At 40.0% G+C, this 21,462-nt stretch overlaps 3 protein-coding genes across 4 annotated transcripts; 2 read left to right on the top strand and 1 right to left on the bottom strand.

Moving 5' to 3' along the window:
* The first annotated feature begins 324 nt into the window (after nt 1–324).
* On the top strand, nt 325–6,951 carry LOC129356250 (tafazzin-like). 2 transcript variants are annotated; one of them, XM_055025853.1, is made up of 11 exons: nt 325–390; nt 1,342–1,488; nt 1,567–1,695; nt 1,770–1,815; nt 2,332–2,417; nt 2,490–2,570; nt 2,657–2,698; nt 3,056–3,118; nt 3,375–3,427; nt 3,503–3,580; nt 5,323–6,951. In XM_055025853.1, exons 2-11 carry the CDS (start codon nt 1,380–1,382, stop codon nt 5,422–5,424), a joined length of 789 nt encoding a protein of 262 aa, XP_054881828.1. In that variant the 5' UTR covers nt 325–390; nt 1,342–1,379; the 3' UTR covers nt 5,425–6,951. The 2 variants fall into 2 exon arrangements, with proteins under 2 accessions (XP_054881828.1, XP_054881827.1); XM_055025852.1 differs by having other exon boundaries at nt 2,332–2,570.
* A 391-nt stretch (nt 6,952–7,342) lies between these two features.
* Nucleotides 7,343–13,039, top strand: LOC129356252 (V-type proton ATPase subunit S1-like). Its single transcript, XM_055025854.1, is given in 12 exon segments — nt 7,343–7,507; nt 8,139–8,265; nt 9,066–9,140; nt 9,394–9,590; nt 10,031–10,071; nt 10,147–10,232; nt 10,313–10,359; nt 10,361–10,463; nt 11,336–11,493; nt 11,591–11,641; nt 11,854–12,091; nt 12,522–13,039. Coding segments are annotated over 12 exon segments (1,470 nt in total). The 5' UTR covers nt 7,343–7,370; the 3' UTR covers nt 12,732–13,039.
* An 84-nt stretch (nt 13,040–13,123) lies between these two features.
* On the bottom strand, nt 13,124–20,079 carry LOC129356249 (uncharacterized). The gene is made up of 12 exons (XM_055025851.1): nt 20,032–20,079; nt 19,378–19,410; nt 19,241–19,300; nt 16,796–17,030; nt 16,616–16,719; nt 15,520–15,588; nt 15,202–15,436; nt 15,022–15,125; nt 14,656–14,724; nt 14,437–14,572; nt 14,215–14,318; nt 13,124–13,374 (listed from the first exon to the last, which is right to left on the bottom strand). Exons 1-12 carry the CDS (start codon nt 20,048–20,050, stop codon nt 13,358–13,360), a joined length of 1,185 nt encoding a protein of 394 aa, XP_054881826.1. The 5' UTR covers nt 20,051–20,079; the 3' UTR covers nt 13,124–13,357.
* Nucleotides 20,080–21,462: the final 1,383 nt, after the last annotated feature.

Below are 21,462 nucleotides of genomic sequence, written 5' to 3'. Positions count from 1 at the left end.
CACTTACGTTTTTAAATTAATTACATAATTTAAGTAATTACCGATATATTTTCTCATTAGAAAAGTGCTGCTCAAGAGTATCTTCAGCTTGTCTATCAGATGCAGGTGAAGTTCTGTATGTTCTGGTGTGAGGGTCCTTAGAAAATATTTTATCATTTAGCTTAACAAAATTTTTTTTACTCAAATTTATTAAGGCTGGGAATTAATAAAAACATTAAACAATCCGACCTGACGACTGATTTTAGAATAAAGACTGTAGTAATCAGGTTGTCCAGCAGAAGGCGATATCGCCGCAAGAAATGCAGATACTGCAGACAAACTAAAAGAGAAGAAGAAAAAGAGGAGGAAGGAGAAGAAGGAAGAAAGGTTAACATTAGAGACAGTTTTAAAGTAAGTATAACATTAAAAGGACATGTTAGCTTTCCTATAAACTACTTAAAAGTGAGGAAGTGACGTGTCTACTGTCTGACTGGCTGAAACGTGCAATTATCTTAATAAAACAGTCATGTGTGGTTATTTAGGGCTGCAAAGTGAGCCTGATATTTGATTAAATAGAATGAAACTTTAACCGGAATGCTAGTTGACGTGTTAGCTGGACTGTCTCAGTTTATGTTGGTCAGATTCATTAACGTGTTGAGGAGCTACAGGATGTTTCAGCGGACTGAGACCTTTATAAACTCTTTAATTAGAACGACAAAAAATCAACATAAAGGCAGCTGCACCGCCTTATAATTACTATATTTTAACCAGTCAAGGTTCTGCATTCCGGTTAAAAAGAGAGAAGAAATATTTTTATTCACATTTGGAAGAGAAAAAACCAAAAAACCATGTGACGTCACTTTTAGTTTCTTTGATCTCACAAAGTTCAGGCTTTAGCCTCCTGATTGGATCCGGGTTTTATGCAGTTTGGAAAAATCTGGAGTTCAGACTTTAATCCTTAAACATCATCATCATTTCATCCATCCATTAACTCATCTGTTTATTCATCCATCCATTTGTCATCCATCCATCCATCCCAGTGGAATTCTCTGGGCCGACTGAACAAATCTGGTGGGTTTTTTTCCTCCTCCATCTTTTTATTTTTTGGAACTCCAAGATGTAGCTTTCTGTTAGCTTTCTGTTAGCTTCATGTTAACACTAGCTTGATTCTAGCTTTATGGCTAATCTTTTGCCAAACCAGCTCTGATGTGCTTCACATCATTTTTTGTTGGAACGTATAATCATGTTTCAAACCTCAAGTTGAAGAGTCTGAAGGTCGTTCATTCTGGACCGGAACCACCTTTGACCTTTGTTTCATTCCACCTTAATTGGATGAATGTTTCCTCTCTCCTTGTTGTCAAGGTGACTGTGGTTGTATGTAGAACCTGTGGAGAGCCAAGATGCCCCTGGAGGTCCGATGGCCGTTCCCACCATGCCCTGCGCTGGCGTGGCGGGTCTCCAGCTCCTTCATCATGGGCATGGTCGGAACGTATTCCTTCATCTGGACCAGTAAGTGTTTAATCTGACTGCAAACAAACATCCAGCCATGCCAGCAGAGCAAGCAGCCACTTTCTGGTCTCCACCCAGAGTACATGAACTACCTGACCGTCCACAACCAGGAGGTTCTGCTGGACCTGATTGACCACCGGCCGTCGGACACGCCCCTCATCACTTTGTCCAATCACCAATCCTGCATGGACGACCCGCACATCTGGGGTAAGACCCGGGAAACGCTGGCGGTTCGGCTCTTCGGGTCGTAACCAGGAAGTAACGCTGTTGGTTTGGAGCAGGTGTGCTGAAGCTGCGGCAGCTGTGGAGCTACAGGAAGATGCGATGGTGAGTTTATTCTCCTGGCAACGCACCGATCCGATATTAATACCTGGACAATAAATCAACAACGATATATATCAGGATAGACGAGATCATTATCAATAGATAGAATATTCACCTAACTCCAGTGTCAGACTGCACTGCATTCTGGGAGATGTAGGCAGAGTCAAGGTTCATTGTAGTTTATTTTTTACATGTCAACATACTGTTTCTGTCAGTTTCAGTATTATTTATTTGACATCGGCTGCTCTGCTTCTAACTGAGCCGACTGAACAAATCAAGTTGTTCCTGGAGTTGGACCAGCTTGTGCAGCTGCAGGTGGATTTCAGTGAGCTGTACTGGTACCGAGTTATCCAAGAACATGTCAGTCAGTTCAGCTGTTTCTCTGTATCCATCGGCATCAGTTGATGATAAACCTCAGATATCTGAAGTGTAGGAAGTGGATCGGCGAATCCCTAGTTGCTCCCCCAGTCCAGATTTTCCTGTGAGTAACCATGGAAACCTCTGCCTTCGGACGGACAGGACGCCGACAGCGTCTGACATCTGCTTCACCAGCGAGCTGCACTCCCGGTTCTTCAGCCGAGGAAAGTGCGTCCCTGTCTGCAGAGGTGAGTCCGAGCAAAGCACCAGTTCCGCTTTCTGCACACGTAAAAGACGCAGTGACAGTTTGTCTCCTGCAGGGGACGGTGTTTACCAGAGGGGCATGGACTTTGCCCTGGAGAAACTCAACAAAGGAGAATGGGTCCACATTTTCCCCGAAGGTTCGTCAGTAATTCATGCTGTAGCTGCTGGATGTTCTGTGGGACCAAAATAAAACTTCCTCTGTGTTTTATTCCTGCTTTAACAGGGAAAATCAACATGACGGAAGAATTTATCCGCCTGAAATGGGGTGAGTGGAACAGCCTCTGTGCCAAATACGCCTGTTATTAGTGATCAAGTAATCTATCAATTATTCAGATCGTTAAAATATTTTTCCTTTTTAAAAAAAAAAAATTATACTTCAACTGTCTGAGGCTCCTCTGGCGCCCCCTGGCGGCCCCACTCTGAAAACACACTAGTACAGCTGATAATGTGAAGCAAAGCCATTTTTCTGTCCGTCTCCTACTGCTGGCTCTCTTCAGTCTGACCCAGAGTCTCAGCAGGTTCAGAACCAGGTATCGGACCAGGTTCTGCCCCGGTCAGGAAGTGGAGAACTCTAAAGTACCTCCTACATTGAGTGAATCATTGGTTCTGTTGTGTGTTTCAGGTGTAGGTCGGCTGATAGCAGAGTGCTCCTTGAATCCCATCATCCTGCCGCTGTGGCATGTAGGTGAGTAAAGCGACAGCACGAATGCGCTGCATGTTTCCATTTACATCAAGAAGGTTCTGGAGGACAGGAAGTCGGTTCTGGAGGACAGGAAGTCGGTTCTGGAGGACAGGAAGTCGGTTCTGGAGGACAGGAAGTCGGTTCTTTGACACGCTGCTGCGGCTGAGACGCTAACTGAATGAAACCTGTGTCTTCTGGATGTTTGTCTCTGCTCCCGTCTTGTTTCCGTTCAGTGAGTGTTTTCTCTTTCTCTCCTCAGGTTTGACCGACGTCCTGCCGAACGAGTCGCCCTACATTCCTCGGATCGGGAAAGTAAGACCTTTGACCTTGATGTGTTTTGGTTGTGCTTCTGCTTCTGTTGGTATTAAATGTTGTCTTTTCTTGCAGAGGATCACGGTCCTGGTGGGAAAACCTTTCAGCGTCAAAGAGCTGGTTGATTCCCTCCGGGCTGAAAACAAGAACCAGGTGAAAACGACAAAATGTTCCTGCTTTTCAGCAAATTTAAGAAAAATGTTTGAACAAGCAATGCACTGAAAATCTGGCTTAATATTCACATCCAAAATTAATATTAATGTAATTAGATCTCATAACAGTATAACACTTATTATGCACATTTCCTTACACATTGAAAACTAAAAAAATTACCAAACTGGCAGCATTAACTTATTTAATTCACTAAATACCAATTTAATAATTATTCATTTACTTCCCGTTTAGTCGAACCAATCACAGTCCTTTTTATTTAACCTCAGTAACATTAAGGCAGAAATTTACATGCAGATTTAACACATATTTTGCTTTTACTTTTTATTTTAATTATACATTGATTTGTATGCTAAAGTTTTGCTCTCTCTCACTCTCTTGCAGCCTGATTGAGCTGCAGACATTTTAAACACCGTCTGTTTTTTGTTGCGTAAATTTATCTTATAACCATAGGCGTTGTTAAGAATTAAAAATAGGAATAACTTGATTTAGCTCGTTAATTAATTCTTAGTCCCGAATTCCTGTGTCTGTGTAAGTGTGCAGAGAGAAAAGAGCAATCATACGACGTCAGACTTCAGATATTCAGAGTTTTATCCAGAGAAATTCAATCCAAGAAGAACTTTACAATAAGCATCTCACCTAGATTTTCAAAAGTCCAAGACATGACAAAACAGAGACAAAGAACTGAGTAAAAAGCAAAAACAGAAGCTGCATCCTCCGGGAAACTCTCACTCAGCACAAAGAGATCCGAACTTCTGCTCTGAAACAAATCCTTTTATGAGATTGTGTTTTCTCCTCATTTGAATATATGCATTAGGAGGTGTGTTTTTTCCTTTGTGTGGGCTGTCTTAATGTTAATTTTATTACCTCTCAGACCCAAACCTCCAGCTCTTCTCGTACCAGGCTTCGACCTGATTTACAGCGTGGAACTGCAGCGTTATCTCTGCCTCAAGATGCTTTAACAAGAAACTAGTTGGTGTTTTTTTTAACCAAGCTTGCACAAAATGTAATGCTAAATAAGGACTATAAGTTTGGATCTAAACTAACTAATTAAAAACATACTTTTTAATGCTTAAAGAAATATACCAATATGTTTGATTATATGTTGGAACAGACTATAGTTTTTAGTGTTTGCCTGAACTATTCAACCCTGAGTAAAGAATTTATTGCCCTGACAGCCAATACACTCCCTGTCTGAAATGTTCCTTAAGGAGTATAAGACTGCTTTCTGATTAGGAATTTCTGTAAGTTCAGAGAGTCACCAGCTGTCCCAGTTTGGATTTGTATCTAAGTTTATCTTAACCTAAAAGTTAACTTATGTACTATTGTGCTACTTTAAAATTCTATTTCAACAGCGTAAATCTGAGGGTGGTGTGGGGGGCCCGGATCCCCCCAGTCTTAAATCATTCAAGGAACTTTTGTATTTAAACAACGGTAAATGAAAATGCAAAAGAAACAAAGAACAAAATAAATTCGCCATTCATCTAAGGAGAAAATAAGGATGAAATTTTTAGTCAGATTGAACACATTAAAAACCTTTCAGACAAGAGATATGGGACTAATAAAGAATATCACTTATTAAGGTAAACACTATACAGTGTTGTTAAGGTTCCATCTACATATTTTCTCATGTTAAATTTCACTGTAACTTTATTGTCATGCTAAAGAAATCTTCCTGTTTGTTTGGATTTCCTCCGTTGGTTTTAACCAAACTCTTGTTGTAGATGGAAATGAGGAAGACGTTGACCGATTTCATCCAGAAGGAGTTCAGGAACCTGAAAGCTCAGGCTGAAGGTCTTCACAGACAGATAGAAACCAGATCCTGAGGCTCGATTTCCCTCCAAACGGCGAGCAGGACAGATTGACGGAGCAGCGGATGTAGAGTTAGCCTGGTCAGATGCTAAAACACGGTTTGGACTCTGGTTTGGGTCACTAACCTTCCTTCTGCTCCGGATGACATGCTGGATTTTCAGTTAAATTATGAAGAAATCGTCGGCGATCGTTTCTGTACCTTTGAGGAAGCAGAATCTCCAGCTGTGAAATAAAAAAGCATGTTTTAAAGTGAATTAGCAAACAGCTGCAGGTTGATAGCTGATCGTTTTGAATGTATGTCGACCCAGAAATAGTTTCTGCTGTGGATTTTGAATCATTTCTGCTCCTGATTTTCAGTTCAAATCCAACCTGTGCCTCTGTTCACCTCACTTGATTTTACATTTCTGTTATTCCTCATTTTATTCTCATATTTAATTTAAAATCATTTCTGCTTTGATTTAGCTACGTCAGACTAGCAGTTACAAAGGCGTTAATTTAAAACACATTTCCGATCTTTCTTCATCGTTTGCTTCGTGTTTTGATGTTGATTGTGATGATGCAATTTGACGTAAAGCTGCTCTTTAAGTGACCAGGAAGTGTTGTGCAGCCAAGCGCCACTGGGTTTACAAACTGATGTCCGTCCTGATTCGTTAGCGTGCCAAAGCATCAGCAGCTAAATGCCTAGTCCTGTTTATATCTTTCCATTTCCAACAAGTTTTCTTTTTCTAACTGTTAGCATCTAAATCTAGCAGTTTTTACACGTCTCAACTCACGTTACATGATCTGTTTTTAAGATTTTATCACAGCAGCTTCCATTTAGATTTTGACCCCATTGAAATGTTTTTTCCTCCAACTACTTGCATGTTGATTTAATCCTCACATGTACAATTTATACATGAAAATATTGAGATTTTTCACTTCTTTCATTCTGTTTTATGCCAAATAATACGTCACACTGCAAACCCGTAATTTTACTCCTCTTTTATGTTCAACCCTTAATTTTTCCATCAAAGCTACAAACTGACGTCTTTAGCCTTTTATCAGGTGACTTTACACGCTGGTTTACCTCAACGTTGTGCCACAGGTCGGTCGGGAATTGTCTGGTTGATTCCTGGTCTCTGTCTGAGGTCAGAGGTCAGAGGTGCTTGAATCTGGTTTCTGATTCCTGCTCAGTTTTTTGTTTGTCTCTTTGCTGCACCACCGATCACGATCACAGTTGTGGCTGCATTGCTTTTACAGCCTGACAGTTCAACATAAACACTTAAGTTGTAATTTTCTTGATGGGATTTTTTTATGGCCATTATGTGAAGGTTTTGGAAAAGTATTGGTTTGGAAAATGCTGGATTTTCTGAAGATCTACTAACTTTTGGAAATTAGCCCCAGGTTTGATGCATTTTGTACAAATAGAGTATTTTATCCCCAGATTACTGACTTTTCTAAGGGAAACAGAACATTAATTTCCTATTATTTTAAGCGAATCACCTTTCTGTCATTGTTACTCTTTCCTCTTGTATGATTCAATAAAGCATCTGACTTTTAAAGCTGTGATTTGTCTTTGTTTTGTACCCTGGTTTCAATTCTAGCCCCTGGATAATCATATATTTCTGAAAGATATTTTAGAAAACAAAACTTAAGCCTAATTCTGTTCAGGTGTTTTGATGTCGGAGTTTATGAAACTGAATTAAAAACACAGAAAATATTTCAAATATCTGTACACTCTCTGAACGAAGCTTAATATAATATAGTTTAGCTGCACATAATAACTTGTCTTAGTTACTTATGTGTCGCTCTTTTTGTAAAGTTAGTCGTAAACAAAGATAACCAGAGAATTTCACCAATATGTTGTGATTTTGTGACAAGTTGTTTTGCCATAGCCTCCGGCCTTCAGCGCGCTCCTGCAGAGCAGTCACGTGATCTCCTCTACGTCACGGTCGGCACCTGCTGTCATATCGGAGGAAAGATGGCGTCGTCAGGGACAGCGAGCCTCTTCCTCCAGCGGATCCCCGGGGTCATGGCCGTGCTTCTGGCCGGGTTCAGTGTCCTCATCGCGGTGCAGGGCGATGAGCAGGTCCCGGTCATCATGTGGACGAGTGAAGGGTGAGTGAGCCCAGGGTTCGGGCGGTACCGGGGCTCCACTAACCGTCAGCAGAGTGTTGATGTCGGAGGAGGAGAGATGTTAGCTGTGATGCTCACATTTGGTCTCAATTTAACATATCGCGCATCAGAGGTCGTGTTGCGTTTCGATTATACGTTTAGTTTCACCTCGGCCTACGGAAGAGGATGAGGGACACAAAGAACAAAAACTAATTAAAATATTTTTCCTTTGGCTGTAATCACCTTCAGTTTTTAATTAAATAAATACGCTTGGATTATATAAAATTATATTAGATGTTGTCACAATATTAAGCTTCAATTGTGATTGGAACGAGTTACTATTCAAATTCAAATACACTTTGTAGGAATCAAGCAAAATTACAAACCAAACACCAAATAAAATAATTAAAAAAAACATTTACATAACTAGTACATTAAAAAATATAATTAAAAAGAATAAAACAAGACAATAGTTATGAATTACAGCTGTTCTGAAGATATTTACATTCATTTGTTCAGCTTCTGGAAAATATTCCAGCTAAATTATGAGCCTGCAAGTCATGCTTTTTCCAAATAATCACATATTTATAAGTCTTAGTTACTTTCTGCTTGATGTCTCCTGGTTTTTTTGAAGGGTCTCCGTCCCTCAGCAGGCTCCGCCCCCTGCAGGTCACATCGTTGGGCACCAGCAGCTGGCCTCCTACCTGCAGAAGGCTCTGAATGTCGGGCCCCGAAATGTGGTGCTGTTCCTTCAGGATAAGGTAAAACACAGACGCTTCACAGTTCCCACCTGTTGTCTGGGTCCAAACAAATTAACTACGTGTGGAAGTGAGCAGATACAGACGAAAATATGAGTCTTGATTTATTCTCAATGTCTTTCAATCCAAACCAAGAAATAGATTGAAGTGCAACCGCTGGTGTCTTCTTACATCACCTTCTCCCCTTCACAATAAAAGTATACATTCTAGTGTGAAATATATCCACTGTATGCGCCACCAACGCTTAATTTACCAAAAAAGAACCAACAATAAAATTATAAAAGCTGTAAGAAAATAGAGCCTTTCTCCATTAGATTCGTATGGAAATTATTCTTTTAATTTAACCTATTAGTTAAAGTTTAACTCAGAAATTTAAAGAGCAAAAGCAAATGAGGCGGATTAGCCAAGCTAGCTAGCAACTGATGATGTCATCCAAGACATGTTATTGTGGAATATTGCCTGTGCTGCCCAGATACTGAGCTGTTAGCATCTGATGCTAACAGTCTGTGCTCAGAGGAGTCTTCAGATTAGTTGCAAGACGGACTGCTATTGGAGATCCTGTCTGCCAACAGCATCAACGACTCTTTAAAGATGCCTGGAGGATATGATTTATGACAAGTTTTAATTTTCCTTTGGGACAAAAAGAGTATTTTTCAAATGCAGTGAATGTAAATTACATTTTCAGTTGTTGTCTAAATGTTGTCCTGGTGGTTCTTTCCGTTGTCTGGGTCCAAAGCTCCAATCAAAACATTTTTTCTTTTGCTTTCTTGTCTCCTTAATCTCTGTTTTCTGTTGTTCTCTAGATGAGTATTGAAGATTTTACCATGTATGGAGGAGCTTTTGGAAACAAGCAAGATGGTGTTTTTCCTAATCTTGAGGTAAAATATTACAGTCAGACACTCAGGATGGGAGAATATAAGAAATATCCCTCAGTTTTTATGTCATGGTTCAATAAATAAAGTATATAACTTATGCTTAATATAGTCTTTCTCCAAGTGAATGATCATTAAACATTTTTGTTCTCAATGAATTGACCTGGATAGCTGGGCTACAGGGAGAAATTTGGACTATTGTTGAATAGAAGTTGACATTTCATCCCATGTCTTCATTTGTTCCTCTGATCTTTCCCAGGGAGCGCTTCAGACCTCTTCTTCTTCTCTGGTTCTTCCTGCTGTGTCTTGGCCCGCCTCCAACGCTGTGATTGGTCAGCTGCAGGACCAATTGGAAACGTCCCCTCTGTACATGGACCCGGAGACGCTAAGCCAGCTGAGGCTGAACGCCTCGTCTCCGGCTCTGCTGGTGTTCAGGCTGCCGTACGGCACGGGTGAGCTTGTTTAGCTCGCAAACAATTAATCCACGTACCATTAATGGATTATCAGATTAAAATTAGTTCCATTCGATTAACTAATGGCGGCGCAGCGTCAGTTTATCTGACCTGCTATGAAGGGAGGAAGACAGAAAAACTGAGAACACGATGCAGAAAAATGTAACATTTCATGGTTGAGTTTATTTTTCTAAGTATAATAATGTCAGAATAACAATTTTTCTTATATTCAGTATAGCTGACAAAGTAATGTTCAAATATAATGATAGAAAACGTAAAATTTAGCCCTTGGTGTTATAAGTCGCTCATCCCTCTTGATACAAGAGAAAACTGTTGTTTTTAATAAAATGGCTGCTTGTCAACTGATTGATAAAAAATTAACTTTAGATAATTAATGGATAATTTCCCTTCCTCCCACTGTTTTCTCACCGGATTGTGTTGCAGGTCAGATCTGCTGTCAGCTAAAGAGATTCTCAGTGGAAACGGTGAGACCTTGTGATCAGTTTTCATTCATCAAAGCATCAGATCGATCAGTTTTTGACACATTTATCCGTGTTCAGATGAGGTCATGGGTCAGGTGATGAGCATCATGAAGTCCCAGTCCGTCCCCTTCACGGCCGTTTACACCGGCCTGCAGCCCTCCAGGGTGAGTCACCGTGGTGACGCTGAACGCTGATGTTCGTGAGGTTCGGTCCGACCCGATCCCCGTTTTGTCCGTGTCGGCAGAAGGAAGCGGCGTCCATGTCTCTGGAGGCGGGGCTTGGTGGAGGACGCCCTGCTGCAGTCCCAAGGCAGATACAGGGACCGCTGGAGGGACCGGGACCGCCAGCAGCGCGTCAAGGAGCAGCCCGGAGTCTACCCTCCTGTGGAGTTCAAGGTGCCTTTTCTGTCTTTCTCTGCCTTAAAGGGACAGTACAGAATTTTTACATTCTGTGCGGCGGTTCTAATCGTCCAGAATTATTCACATTGTGTCACGTTTCAGCTACAAAACTTGATGTTTTATGTGTTAAACAAAACAGACTTTATTCCCGGGATTAGATCTATCTGCCAGGGGGGTCCAAAGTGTGGCCCGGGGGCCATTTGTGGCCCTTGAAATGGAATTGTTCAGCCCCTGAAAACAAGTCAAAAATGTTACAAATTTGGCCAACAAAACAGAAAACAATTTAATAAATTTGGAAATCATACTTTTTATGGTTTGGTTTTTTAATAATATAAATATTTTTATGAAATTCAACTTTTTTTTTGTTTAGCAGAAAAAAATTAAACGTAAAACAATTTTTCTATTTTTAGTTTAGCAGGCCAGTAGTTTAAATTTTCTGATTTTGGCCCCCAGGATAAAAAGTTTGGGCACCCCTGGGTTCTTTAACTAGCAACCCAGAGCATGATGCAGCCACCACCGTGTTTCTAGGCTTTCTGAAGGCACAAATCCACCACAAACTTCTTATTAAGCTATTCTTATCTCACTTTAATTAAGCAGAGATTATTTATTTTAATAACTTGAGAGTTTGAACCAGGTGAAGCTAAAACTGCTGCATGAAGACAACAGTTTTATAGACAAAGATTTTTTTATCTTAAATGCAAAGTTTTTTTTGCTGAGTTTTGGTTTATTTTCAGCTCAGAGTAACAATTCCCTTTTTAGTCATTTTACTCCATTTAACTAACTATTGATTGATTACTAAATTACTTGACAGTTATTTCAATAATTGATTAATTTGATTATTCGCTTCAGTTTTCTGCTGTTTTCTGCAGGAAGACGACAAAACATGCATGATGCTGTGGGCCAAAGGCCTGACGGTGAGTATTCTGCGGAACAACCGCTGGGAGGAGCACGACCTGACGCCAGCTACCTTCGGAGAGGGAGTGAGCCCCAAGCTGCACGGCTCTGACTGCGACAAAAGCAAATCCAGGTGGAAAAGGCTGAATTTTGGGTTTAGCAGCTGAAGCAGAGGCGTTAGAGGAGCTTTCAGCCGCTCGCTGCTTCATTCCTGCTTGGTTTCTTCCCAGGTTGGTTCTGAACTATGAAAACGTCCTCGGCCACCGCAGCTTCAAGCTCATGTAAGTGTTTCGCAGCCCTGTGATGTTATTTTACATCTACTGATTATGATGACAATTTAAAAATACTTCTGCAATAAATCAGCGTTATAGCGTCCCCTGGTGGACTCGTCACAGCAAGACAAAACTTCATGTTATGATGAATCGTTGTTGCCTGACTGCGATCGCAATCGTTTCTTTCTGTTTATTTTGACGTGTTTTGCGGTTGGCTCCAGCTTCGTCATGAGCCAGCGCCATTACACGGTGTCGGCGCGCCGCTGGTTCACTCTGGACGCCGTGGAGCTGGAGTACGACGGCACCAAAGCCACGTTCAACGGCAGCAGGAACATCTACGCCCCGGCCGAGTACTCCTACCGCTGCAAGGCCGTCAGCAGCTTCCGCTGGCCGCTGCTCGTCCCGCGCTCCGCCAAAGACCCGGCCAACCAGTGGAGGGTCTCCTTCGACGACTTCCAGGTGGAGATTCCCAAACGTTTCGTATGTCTTTACATATTTGTTGAAACTGTCATCATGTGACAGTTTGGTATAAGATGGATAAATTCAGCTCCTTCCTTCTCCCTTCCTGGAAACAACCAATCAGAGTCAGGAGGTGGGACTTAGCGCTGTCAATCACCTTTCCTCCTTCTGTTGCTCTCCAGCGAGGGTAGCTTGTTGTGAATGCTAATGCTAGTTAGCATGACCACTGATGACAGCAGATAAATGGTTTTTCCTGTAACACTGAGTTGTTTCTCCACCATTAGAACATTTAGCAGCGCATACATGAGTGATTGACAGCACTAAGATCCTCCTCCTGGCTCTGATTGGTCATTTTGAGCAGCTCAGAGAGATCAATCTTTTTACTGCTTGTAGTTTAAAAAATTGATGTTTTATTTTAATATTTTCCCAGATCCAGGGCTTCAGCTTGAGCGGCAGTGAGTTCTCGTACGCCAGCGACTGTGCGGGGTTCTTCTCGGCGGGGATCTGGATGGGCCTGCTGACCAGCCTGCTCATGGTTCTGGTTCTGACCTACGGCCTGCACATGATCATGCAGCTGCTCACCATGGACCGCTTCGACGACCCCAAGGGACCCGGTATCTCCGTGCCCCAGACGGAGTGATGCAGCCTCCCGCCACCACCAGTCCTCCCAGTCCTCCCATTCCATCACTTAATGTGAATTCCAGCACCGATAGGTCAAAGTTTAGGTGGTTGAAACGTCCAGAGAAAAATCACTGATTATTTATTAAATGGAATAAAGATGTTATTTATTATTGTTACTGCTGTGATTGTTGTGAAGTTCCAGTGTACATTTTGTTTGTTATAGATTTGTGAGATTATTACTGGAAGCATTAAACTTGGATTATGGATTATGTTCATGACATTCCATTGTTGTTGCCGTGACTCCAATAAAACATCCTCAAGGTGTCACTCCTGGTTGGCGGCCATCTTTAAACTCAAAGCTCCTTCCTGTTCAGAGTGGAAGAATTTAAAAACTGAATTTATAGTTTAGGAAAGTTTTGGAAGAGTTTTTATTCAGAAAATGTAAATGCAAGTCAGATTTATTAATGAAAAATTGAAATACAAACACAAAAGGTTGAGAAAGCATTAAGATACAGAAGAGTTGATAATTTCCCTTTGGCACCAGTAAAGTATTTTAATTTGGAGACATTAAGCTGCTAATCAATGCTATAGATATTCCTGATTTTTATGAATTTCATCCAGAACACAGGAGACCTGATGACGGTTTCACCCAGTCAGGCAAGCTGCAAAAAGAAAATAAAAACATCAATATAACTTTTAGAAACTTTTTCTCCCATTAGAAGAAAAATTGTGAAGCTGAAAGAACTTGAGGGCCACATTAAAAGATTTAATACATTTCCTTTAATAAAAAGTTTATTTGAAAATAATTTAAATTACATTTTAAATCTGTTCAAAGAAAAAAGCTGCAACAAGCTGCCTGCATAAACGTTCTGACCACAAAACTACAGATTTGTAAAAGCAGATTTTCTCAGAATTAATGTTTTTTGGTAGAAACGTTTCAGTATTCCACATTTTGAGCGGACAATGTCTTCACACTGGGCCCACAAGCTAATGTTAGCATGTTGTTTCAGCTCTAAGTTTAGCTTTTATACTAACGTTTTGATTGGATAGAGCTAAAGTTAGCCAATAAGCTAATGATTGATGACCATAATGGTAATGTTAGTACTTAAGCTAATATTAGCATTGTAGCTCATGCTCTTCTATTGCTGTAGGTCATATACTGATAATAGCGAGAATCCTATAAATAGCACGCATGCTAACTCTAGCTTAGCTAATCTTGTTTGCAATGTAGTTTGCAAACAAGATGGAGTATGTTGCTGTAAATAATCCCAAAAGAAGCTCTTTATCCTGGAGGTCAACATGATGCCCAATATTAGAATTTTAGCTAACATTAGCATTTAAGCTAACTTTGATATGAAACCTCAACCTAACATGCTAACAAGGAGTAAATCATTGTTAGTCAACAACATGGTAGTGATAGCATACATGCCATTCATAAGCTTTTAGCCAACTCTAGTTGAACTAATTGTAGTTTATGTACAAACTTTAGAGGCTAAACTCACCGTAACAAATATAATCCACCTCCAGGTATTTGTAGGTTCCGACGCAGGGATCTCCAAACACAGAGTTTGCTGCTGTGATAGAACAGCTCTGCTTCCCGTTGCAGCTGTGGATTCAAGTCAAGTCAGTTTCTAATAAAATTAGACTTTTATATTTGTAGACCTCCTAGTTCGCACATTTAGATCCAGTTTTATAAACATTTGCAAAAGGCTGAACTTCTGTACCTCTGGCCAACTCTGTCTGAGTTCCCAGAGGAGCATCGAACGTTGGCTATCTGGTCGGCGGGTCGTCCAGCGGCGCACGTCTTCTGGTCTCTACGTCCGTATGTAGCACCGGTCACATATATAAGCTCACCTTTGCCTGACAAAGAGAAGAGGAAACGCTGGAGAGACATTTTCCTGGTGTAATGCTCCAGAACCCACCAGTAAAACCAGTGATCTTACCACACTTCAGCTGAGCCACTGATCCCTCACATGCCACAGTGGGACCACTCTCAGGTTTTCCTTCAGGGTCTGTCAGAAGAGGATCAGATCACATTAATGGCCCATCAGGACATTGGTGTTTGAAGATAAAAAACGAATATAATTCATAATTTTTCCTAAATTTGTAAACTAAAGACAGATGAAAAACTGCAGGTGAATTTTTGTTTAAAATAAGGTCTTTCTTCATTCAGTAAAGTTACACACAGAGGCCAAAGGAAATTTTACTCTAATTTTCATCTAACAACTAATTTGAATCGAATAAACCTAATAAATTGATTGTTTTCATTCCTAACTTTAACTAATCCAAGTGTTTCCACCTTTACTCACTTTCACATGTGTAATCCACCTCCAGGTATTTGTAGGTTCTGACGCAGGGATCTCCAAACACAGAGTTTGCTGCTGTGATAGAACAGCTCTGCTTCCCGTTGCAGCTGAAGATGGATGCTCAAGAACTAAGATTAGAGATTTAATCCAGAATCAATTTGACACCAACAGAAACATTTATACCTCTCAGCAACTTTATTTGAGCTGCTGCCTTTTCCTTGATGAAAAAGTAAGTGAACAATGTCCTCAATGGTCTTGTATGAATGAAACGGTTTTATAACACGAAAGGATGGCTTGATGCCGAAGCTCTGGGGGCATTGGATATTGGCTATCTGGTCGGCGGGTCGTCCAGCGGCGCACGTCTTCTGGTCTCTACGTCCGTATGTGGCACCGGTCACAGATATAACCTTTCCTCCGTCTGACAGAGAGGATTGTAAACGCTGGAGAGACATTTTCCTGGTGTAATGCTCCCGAACCCACCAGTAAAACCAGTGATCTTACCACACTTCAGCTGAGCCACTGATCCCTCACATGCCACAGTGGGACCACTCTCAGGTTTTCCTTCAGGGTCTGTCAGAAGAGGATCAGATCACATTAATGGCCCTGAATATAGAGATGGAATTGGACAAAGCCCGGCTCTCCACGCTTTCATTAGCGTTAAAAACACAGTGGAGGTCCAGCGGCGCCTTCGTGTTTGACCCGGTTTATTGGTTGAAGGCGGCTCCTCTAAATCTTGCTGCTAAAACATGTTTGCTGATGGGGAACATTGCCGACATGTGTTCTTTAACACAGTAAAGAAAACAAATGATAGTTTGCTCTCTGTCTTTAACTGTGTACACTTACACAGTTAATGACAGACTTATTCAAATTTGTTAAGAAAACAATCAAGAAAAATCATCACTGCCTGACAAAATATTAACTTTTTTCTCTTAATTTCTAGAATTTAGAACATGTTCATGATAATAATTAATATATAAATAACAACATGATAGCCAGATGCTAGAAAATGTCAGCCTGAGTCTCAGAGATCAGTTCCCATCCTAAGTTCACATAGATCTTTCCTCCCAGCAGCTTTATAACCGTCACTGATCCCCACAAACTCAGTAAGTTTTCACATCCCTGCTGGTGTCTCTACAACTTCACTTATTCTGAAACACAAATCTGTTATTGTGCAGTTTTCAATGATAGTAATTATAAATGTTCTGTATTTTTAGTGCTCAAATACTCACAGTTTGTACTTTAAAATGAACAGAATTAGTTCCACATGACTTTTTTCTAGAACTGTTGTCATATATATATATATATATATATATATATATATATATATATATATATATATATATATATATATATATATATATATATATATATATGCACACACACTTATTTCTCATTTGTGGACCCCCTGAGCCCTGGGCCCCTTTCTCCCCCCCAGATTTAAACGTCTAGCTCTGTCACTGACTATGAGAGCTAACAGAGGTCATCCTGGTTCATGTGGCTCCATTTTCAGAGATTTGCTTCTTATTAACAACTTTAATTTTTGCTCCTCCTTCCTTGGAGAGATTGACCAATCTCTAATGTTTCCACCTTTACTCACTTTCACATGTGTAATCCACCTCCAGGTATTTGTAGGTTCTGACGCAGGGATCTCCAAACACAGAGTTTGCTGCTGTGATAGAACAGCTCTGCTTCCCGTTGCAGCTGTAGATGGATGCTCAAGAACTAAGATTAGAGATTTAATCCAGAATCAATTTGACACCAACAGAAACATTTATACCTCTCAGCAACTTTATTTGAGCTGCTGCCTTTTCCTTGACGATCAAAGATGGGAACTAACTTCCGAAAGTGCTTGTGTAGATGCAATGGTTTTGGTAAGATATTGAATGGATTGATGCCGAAGCTCCGGGAACATCGAACGTTGACTATCTGGTTGGCGGGTCGTCCAGCGGCGCACGTCTTCTGGTCTCTACGTCCGTATGCAGCACTGGTCACAGATATAACCTCATCTTTGTCTAGCAAAGAGGAATGAAATGTTGAAGGTTTTAACCTCCAAACAATTAATCAAGGCAGTTCAAAGTGCTTTACATCATGAAACACAAAAATAAAAAGTTACAATGCAGTTGTTAAGTAGCCAGTTTGTTGCGTACAGTCATATGAAAAAGTTTGGGCACCCTCATTAATCTTTATTATTTTTATTTATAAATATTTGGGTGTTTCCAACAGCGATCTCTGTTTGATATATCTAATAACTGATGTACACAGTTATATTTCAGTACTGAAATGAGGTTTATTGTACTAATAGAAAATGGGCAATATGCATAAAAACAAAATTTGACAGGTGCAAAAATTTGGGTACCCTTTTCATTTAATTGATTTGAATACTCCTAACTACTTTACACCGACTCACTGAAACACAAAATTGGTTTGGCAACCTCATTAAGCTTTGAACCTCATAGCCAGGTGTATCCAATCATGAGAAAAGGTATTTAAGGAGGCCGATTGCAAGTTGTTCTCCAGTCTGGATCTCCTATGAAGAGTGGCATCATGGGCACATCAAAACAACTCTCAAATGATCTGAAAACAAAGACTGTTCAACACAGTTGTTTAGGGGAAGGATACAAAAAGTTATCTCAGAGATTTAAACTGTCAGTTTCCACTGTGAGGAACATAGTAAGGAAATGGAAGACCACAGGGACAGTACATGTTAAACCCAGAAGTGGCAGGCCAAGAAAAATATCAGAGAGGCAGAGAAGAAGAATGGTGAGAACTGTGAAGGACAACCCACAGACCACCTCCAAAGACCTGCAGCATCATCTTGCTGCAGATGGTGTCACTGTGCATCGTTCAACAATTCAGCGCACTTTGCACAAAGAGAAGCTGTATGGGAAAGTGATGCGACGGAAGCCTTTTCTGCAAGCACGCACAAACAGAGTCGCTTGAGATCTGCAAAAGCACATTTGGACAAGCCAGCTTCATTTTGGAATAAGGTCCTGTGGACTGATGAAACACAGATTGAGTTGTGTGGTCACAAAAAACAGGCGTTATGCATGGCGGCAAAAAAACACAGCGTTCCAAGAAAAACACTTTCTACCCACTGTGAAGTTTGGTGGAGGTTCCATCATGCTTTGGGGCTGTGTGGCCAATGCTGGTACTGGGAATACTGTTAAAGTTGAGGGTCGCATGGATTCCACTCAATATCAACAGAGATGAAAATAATTTAGATTAATAGGGGTGCCCAAACTTTTTCATATGACTGCACTGGCTGCTTAACAAACTTTATGAAACTTAAAGTTTGCCAAGTAGTCAGGAACAAACTTTACATTTTTTCCAGTGCCATCATCAAAATCATCATTGCATGTCAAATATAATCGTCAATTTTTAATTTACTATTTTTAAGAAGCAACTCTAAGCAGAATCTCAATGTTTCGTTTTTTTTCTCACATGCCAGTTTTCCAGTTTTCTGAAAGTTTTTCTTTTTTTACAGATTTGTGGTGCATAGAAGCTGAATGTTGTTTCTCTATGTTTGGTTCCAGATGTAGAGCAGAACCAGAATCAGAACCTAAGAGGTCTGGAAGGTTGATCCAACAGCAGCAGATCTTTGATCCATTCAGTGATTTATAAACGACCAGCAGTAGTTTAGTCTGTTCTCTCAGTGAAGGACTGTAGAACTAGGTGATGTAGAACTAGGTGATGTAGAACTAGGTGATGTAGAACTAGGTGATGTAGAACTAGATGATGTAGAACTAGGTGATGTAGAACTAGGTGATGTAGAACTAGGTGATGTAGAACTAGGTGATGTAGAACTAGATGATGTAGAACTAGGTGATGTAGAACTAGGTGATGTAGAACTAGGTGATGTAGAACTAGGTGAAGTAGAACTAGGTGAAGTAGAACTAGGTGATGTAGAACTAGGTGATGTAGAACAAGGTGATGTAGAACTAGGTGATGTAGAACTAGGTGAAGTGCTCTATCGTCCCGGTTTTTGTCAGAACGCCAGCAGCAGCGTTCTGGGTCAGCTGGGCCATCAGTCCTTTAATTCTGAAAATGTTCTTCAGGTGATCAGAGGCTGATTTTGTAACCATCTTTATGTGGCTCTGAAGGCTCAGAGTTCATCCTGATCTCTGGTCTCCAGCTCTAAGAACTGAAGTCGCGTGTTGATTCTGGATCGTCCCACAGATAATAAGTCCAGTTAGAAGCAGAACCAACAACTCGGAGATCTTACCACACTTCAGCTGAGCCACTGATCCTTCACACGCCACAACGCGAAGCTTCTGGGCGCTAGCTGCAAATAAAACGCCGTCAACCACAAGGAATCAAAACCAACGAGCAACGTTTCCACGCTTCAGAGCGTTATTTTACCTGAAGTTATCAGCACACACAATGCCGCCAGAACTAGAAGAGAAAAAACTTTTTATCAAAGCTGTGAGATTTTTCATAATGAACTGAAAGTTCAGCAGGTTTGAAATTATTAAAATAATTCATAATATTCACTCTCCTGTAAGGCTGACAGTTACAAATTCATATACATATGATCCCAATAGTACGAATTATTTGTAGTGTTTGTATCTTTTAGTTTGTATTGTAGCAATGTGGTGTTCCACAGGGTTGTGAGCTTGAACCACTGCACACGACCACAACTAAATAATTTCTATCTGGCAAATGAATTAACATTTTGAAGTATATATTAAATTTTATTATAAGTACATACATCTTCCCTAAAATAAGCTGGTATGCTGATGATATCCTGCTATAATCATCTTTATAATCATGACTTTCTAATCTTATGAAAGTCAAGGATTAGATATGAATTCTTTATTATATCAAATTAAATTATTTTATATTATATATGCACATATTTTCCTAAATAAACTGTATGCTGATGGCATCCTGCATGAACTGCAGTAACAGTTAAAAATAAACAACTTTTCATTAAATATCTCAAACTCCTAACTTTCACTCGTGTGCGTTTCTCTCCTGCAGCCCCTTGAACTGAAATGGTTAACGCAGACTCACCGAGCGTGGAGAGGAGCATGATGGAGAGCCGGATGGATGCTGGAAGAAGCTGGTCGCTCTTATTTAAGCCGTTCTGTTTCTGTCCCAAAGGAGGGAATCCATCCCATGATCCATCCATCCCATAATCCTCTGTCACTTTCTCCACCAAAACAAACTGCTCTGTAAATTTGAGTCTGTGTTTATCTTGGCGTCGTTTTATGTACCATTCTCACAGTCAAAAGCCTTCTGTCATCGCCTGACACACACGCAGGGTGCATAAGATCAGAAAGGGTTTGCCGTACAACAGATGGATGGAAGTAGAAATCATCCAGGAAGGCACAGAAAAACTCTAAATGGTTTTAAAATGTTTGGTTTTCACAAAAAGTACGAAGTTACTAAAAATTACATTTGCATTAATAATTGCACAATTTGACATTTTGAAAATAAATTTAATAAATTAATGGAAACAGCAGTTTTTTCAATAAAAGGTTCTAGGACTAGGATGAGTTGGGTTTTTATTTGCATCAAAATTGGTTTAATTCTCAAAAATGCAAAGTCACAGGATGAAGGTTTGTGCCCCTGTGAGAATAAAACATAGATGCGCCCTGGAAGATGTTTCATTTATTCCTAAGGAAAACAATATGGAGCCCAAGGACTGTAAACTTTGGGATTCTGGTCCATGTTGTAAAAAGTTTGGAAACCATAAAGCAAAGTTCAGTTAAAATGTTTGAGTCACTAGAAAATGTAAAAGTTTAAATTCTGTTGTAATGTAAATAAATTGTGCATTAATAAACGCTCCATATCTATTCAGTTTGACTCATCAAGAGCACTTAAATTTACTGAAACATGAGTTTTATTAATCTAATAAGGTTCTGTAATTTAATTGAACCCAAATCATGATTTATTCATCTATTTTTAATTAAAACTAAATTCATGGCTTAACACAGGAGGTGTTTTGTACTGTAGTTTATAAATGAAACCATGATTTTAAAACTGCATTTTTAAATATTCAGGTGTATTTCAGTGAGTGCAGAAAGCATTCAGAACAATTTAAATCTTTCTCTCTTTGTTTCATTGCAGCCAATTTCTAAAATCAAAACAGTTCATATTATTTCTCTGATGTACACCGACTGTCTTATCTTGACAGAATAAAAACGCAAAATTGTAGAAATTCTCGTAAATTTATTAAAAAGGAAAAACTGAAATATGACTTGATATAATATCGCATGCTTTCCGCAGCTACTGCACGTTTATTGGATCATCTGAAACAGTGTGGGAAAAAAGGCACTTTGTCGTTTATCTAAGGTTTGTCTTTGTGTCTTTAGTTGGACGCGAGTCAATAAGTTTGTAAAGATCAGCAGCCGTTCTGGTTTTGCCTTAAAAGCAAACATCATACCTGGCTGCACACGAAAACAAACCAACATTAAAAAATAAAAATCCACGACGTGCATG

Source organism: Poeciliopsis prolifica, unplaced genomic scaffold (genome assembly GCF_027474105.1).
Source record: "Poeciliopsis prolifica strain line A6 unplaced genomic scaffold, Auburn_PproV2 SCAFFOLD162, whole genome shotgun sequence".
In the NCBI taxonomy this organism is placed as follows: Eukaryota; Metazoa; Chordata; class Actinopteri; order Cyprinodontiformes; family Poeciliidae; genus Poeciliopsis; species Poeciliopsis prolifica.
This window is presented reverse-complemented; position numbering and strand designations above follow the sequence as displayed.

Coding starts and splice junctions, on each gene's coding strand:
- LOC129356250 (XM_055025852.1), top strand. CDS start 1,380: ATGCCCCTGGAGGTCCGATGGCCGTTCCCACCATGCCCTGCGCTGGCG. Junction 2,571..2,656: donor GGTCCACATTTTCCCCGAAG/GTTCGTCAGTAA, acceptor CTGCTTTAACAG/GGAAAATCAACATGACGGAA. Junction 3,119..3,374: donor CCTGCCGCTGTGGCATGTAG/GTGAGTAAAGCG, acceptor TTCTCTCCTCAG/GTTTGACCGACGTCCTGCCG.
- LOC129356249 (XM_055025851.1), bottom strand. Junction 16,720..16,795: donor TCAAATAAAGTTGCTGAGAG/GTATAAATGTTT, acceptor ATCCATCTACAG/CTGCAACGGGAAGCAGAGCT. Junction 14,573..14,655: donor AGTGGCTCAGCTGAAGTGTG/GTAAGATCACTG, acceptor TCTCTTTGTCAG/GCAAAGGTGAGCTTATATAT.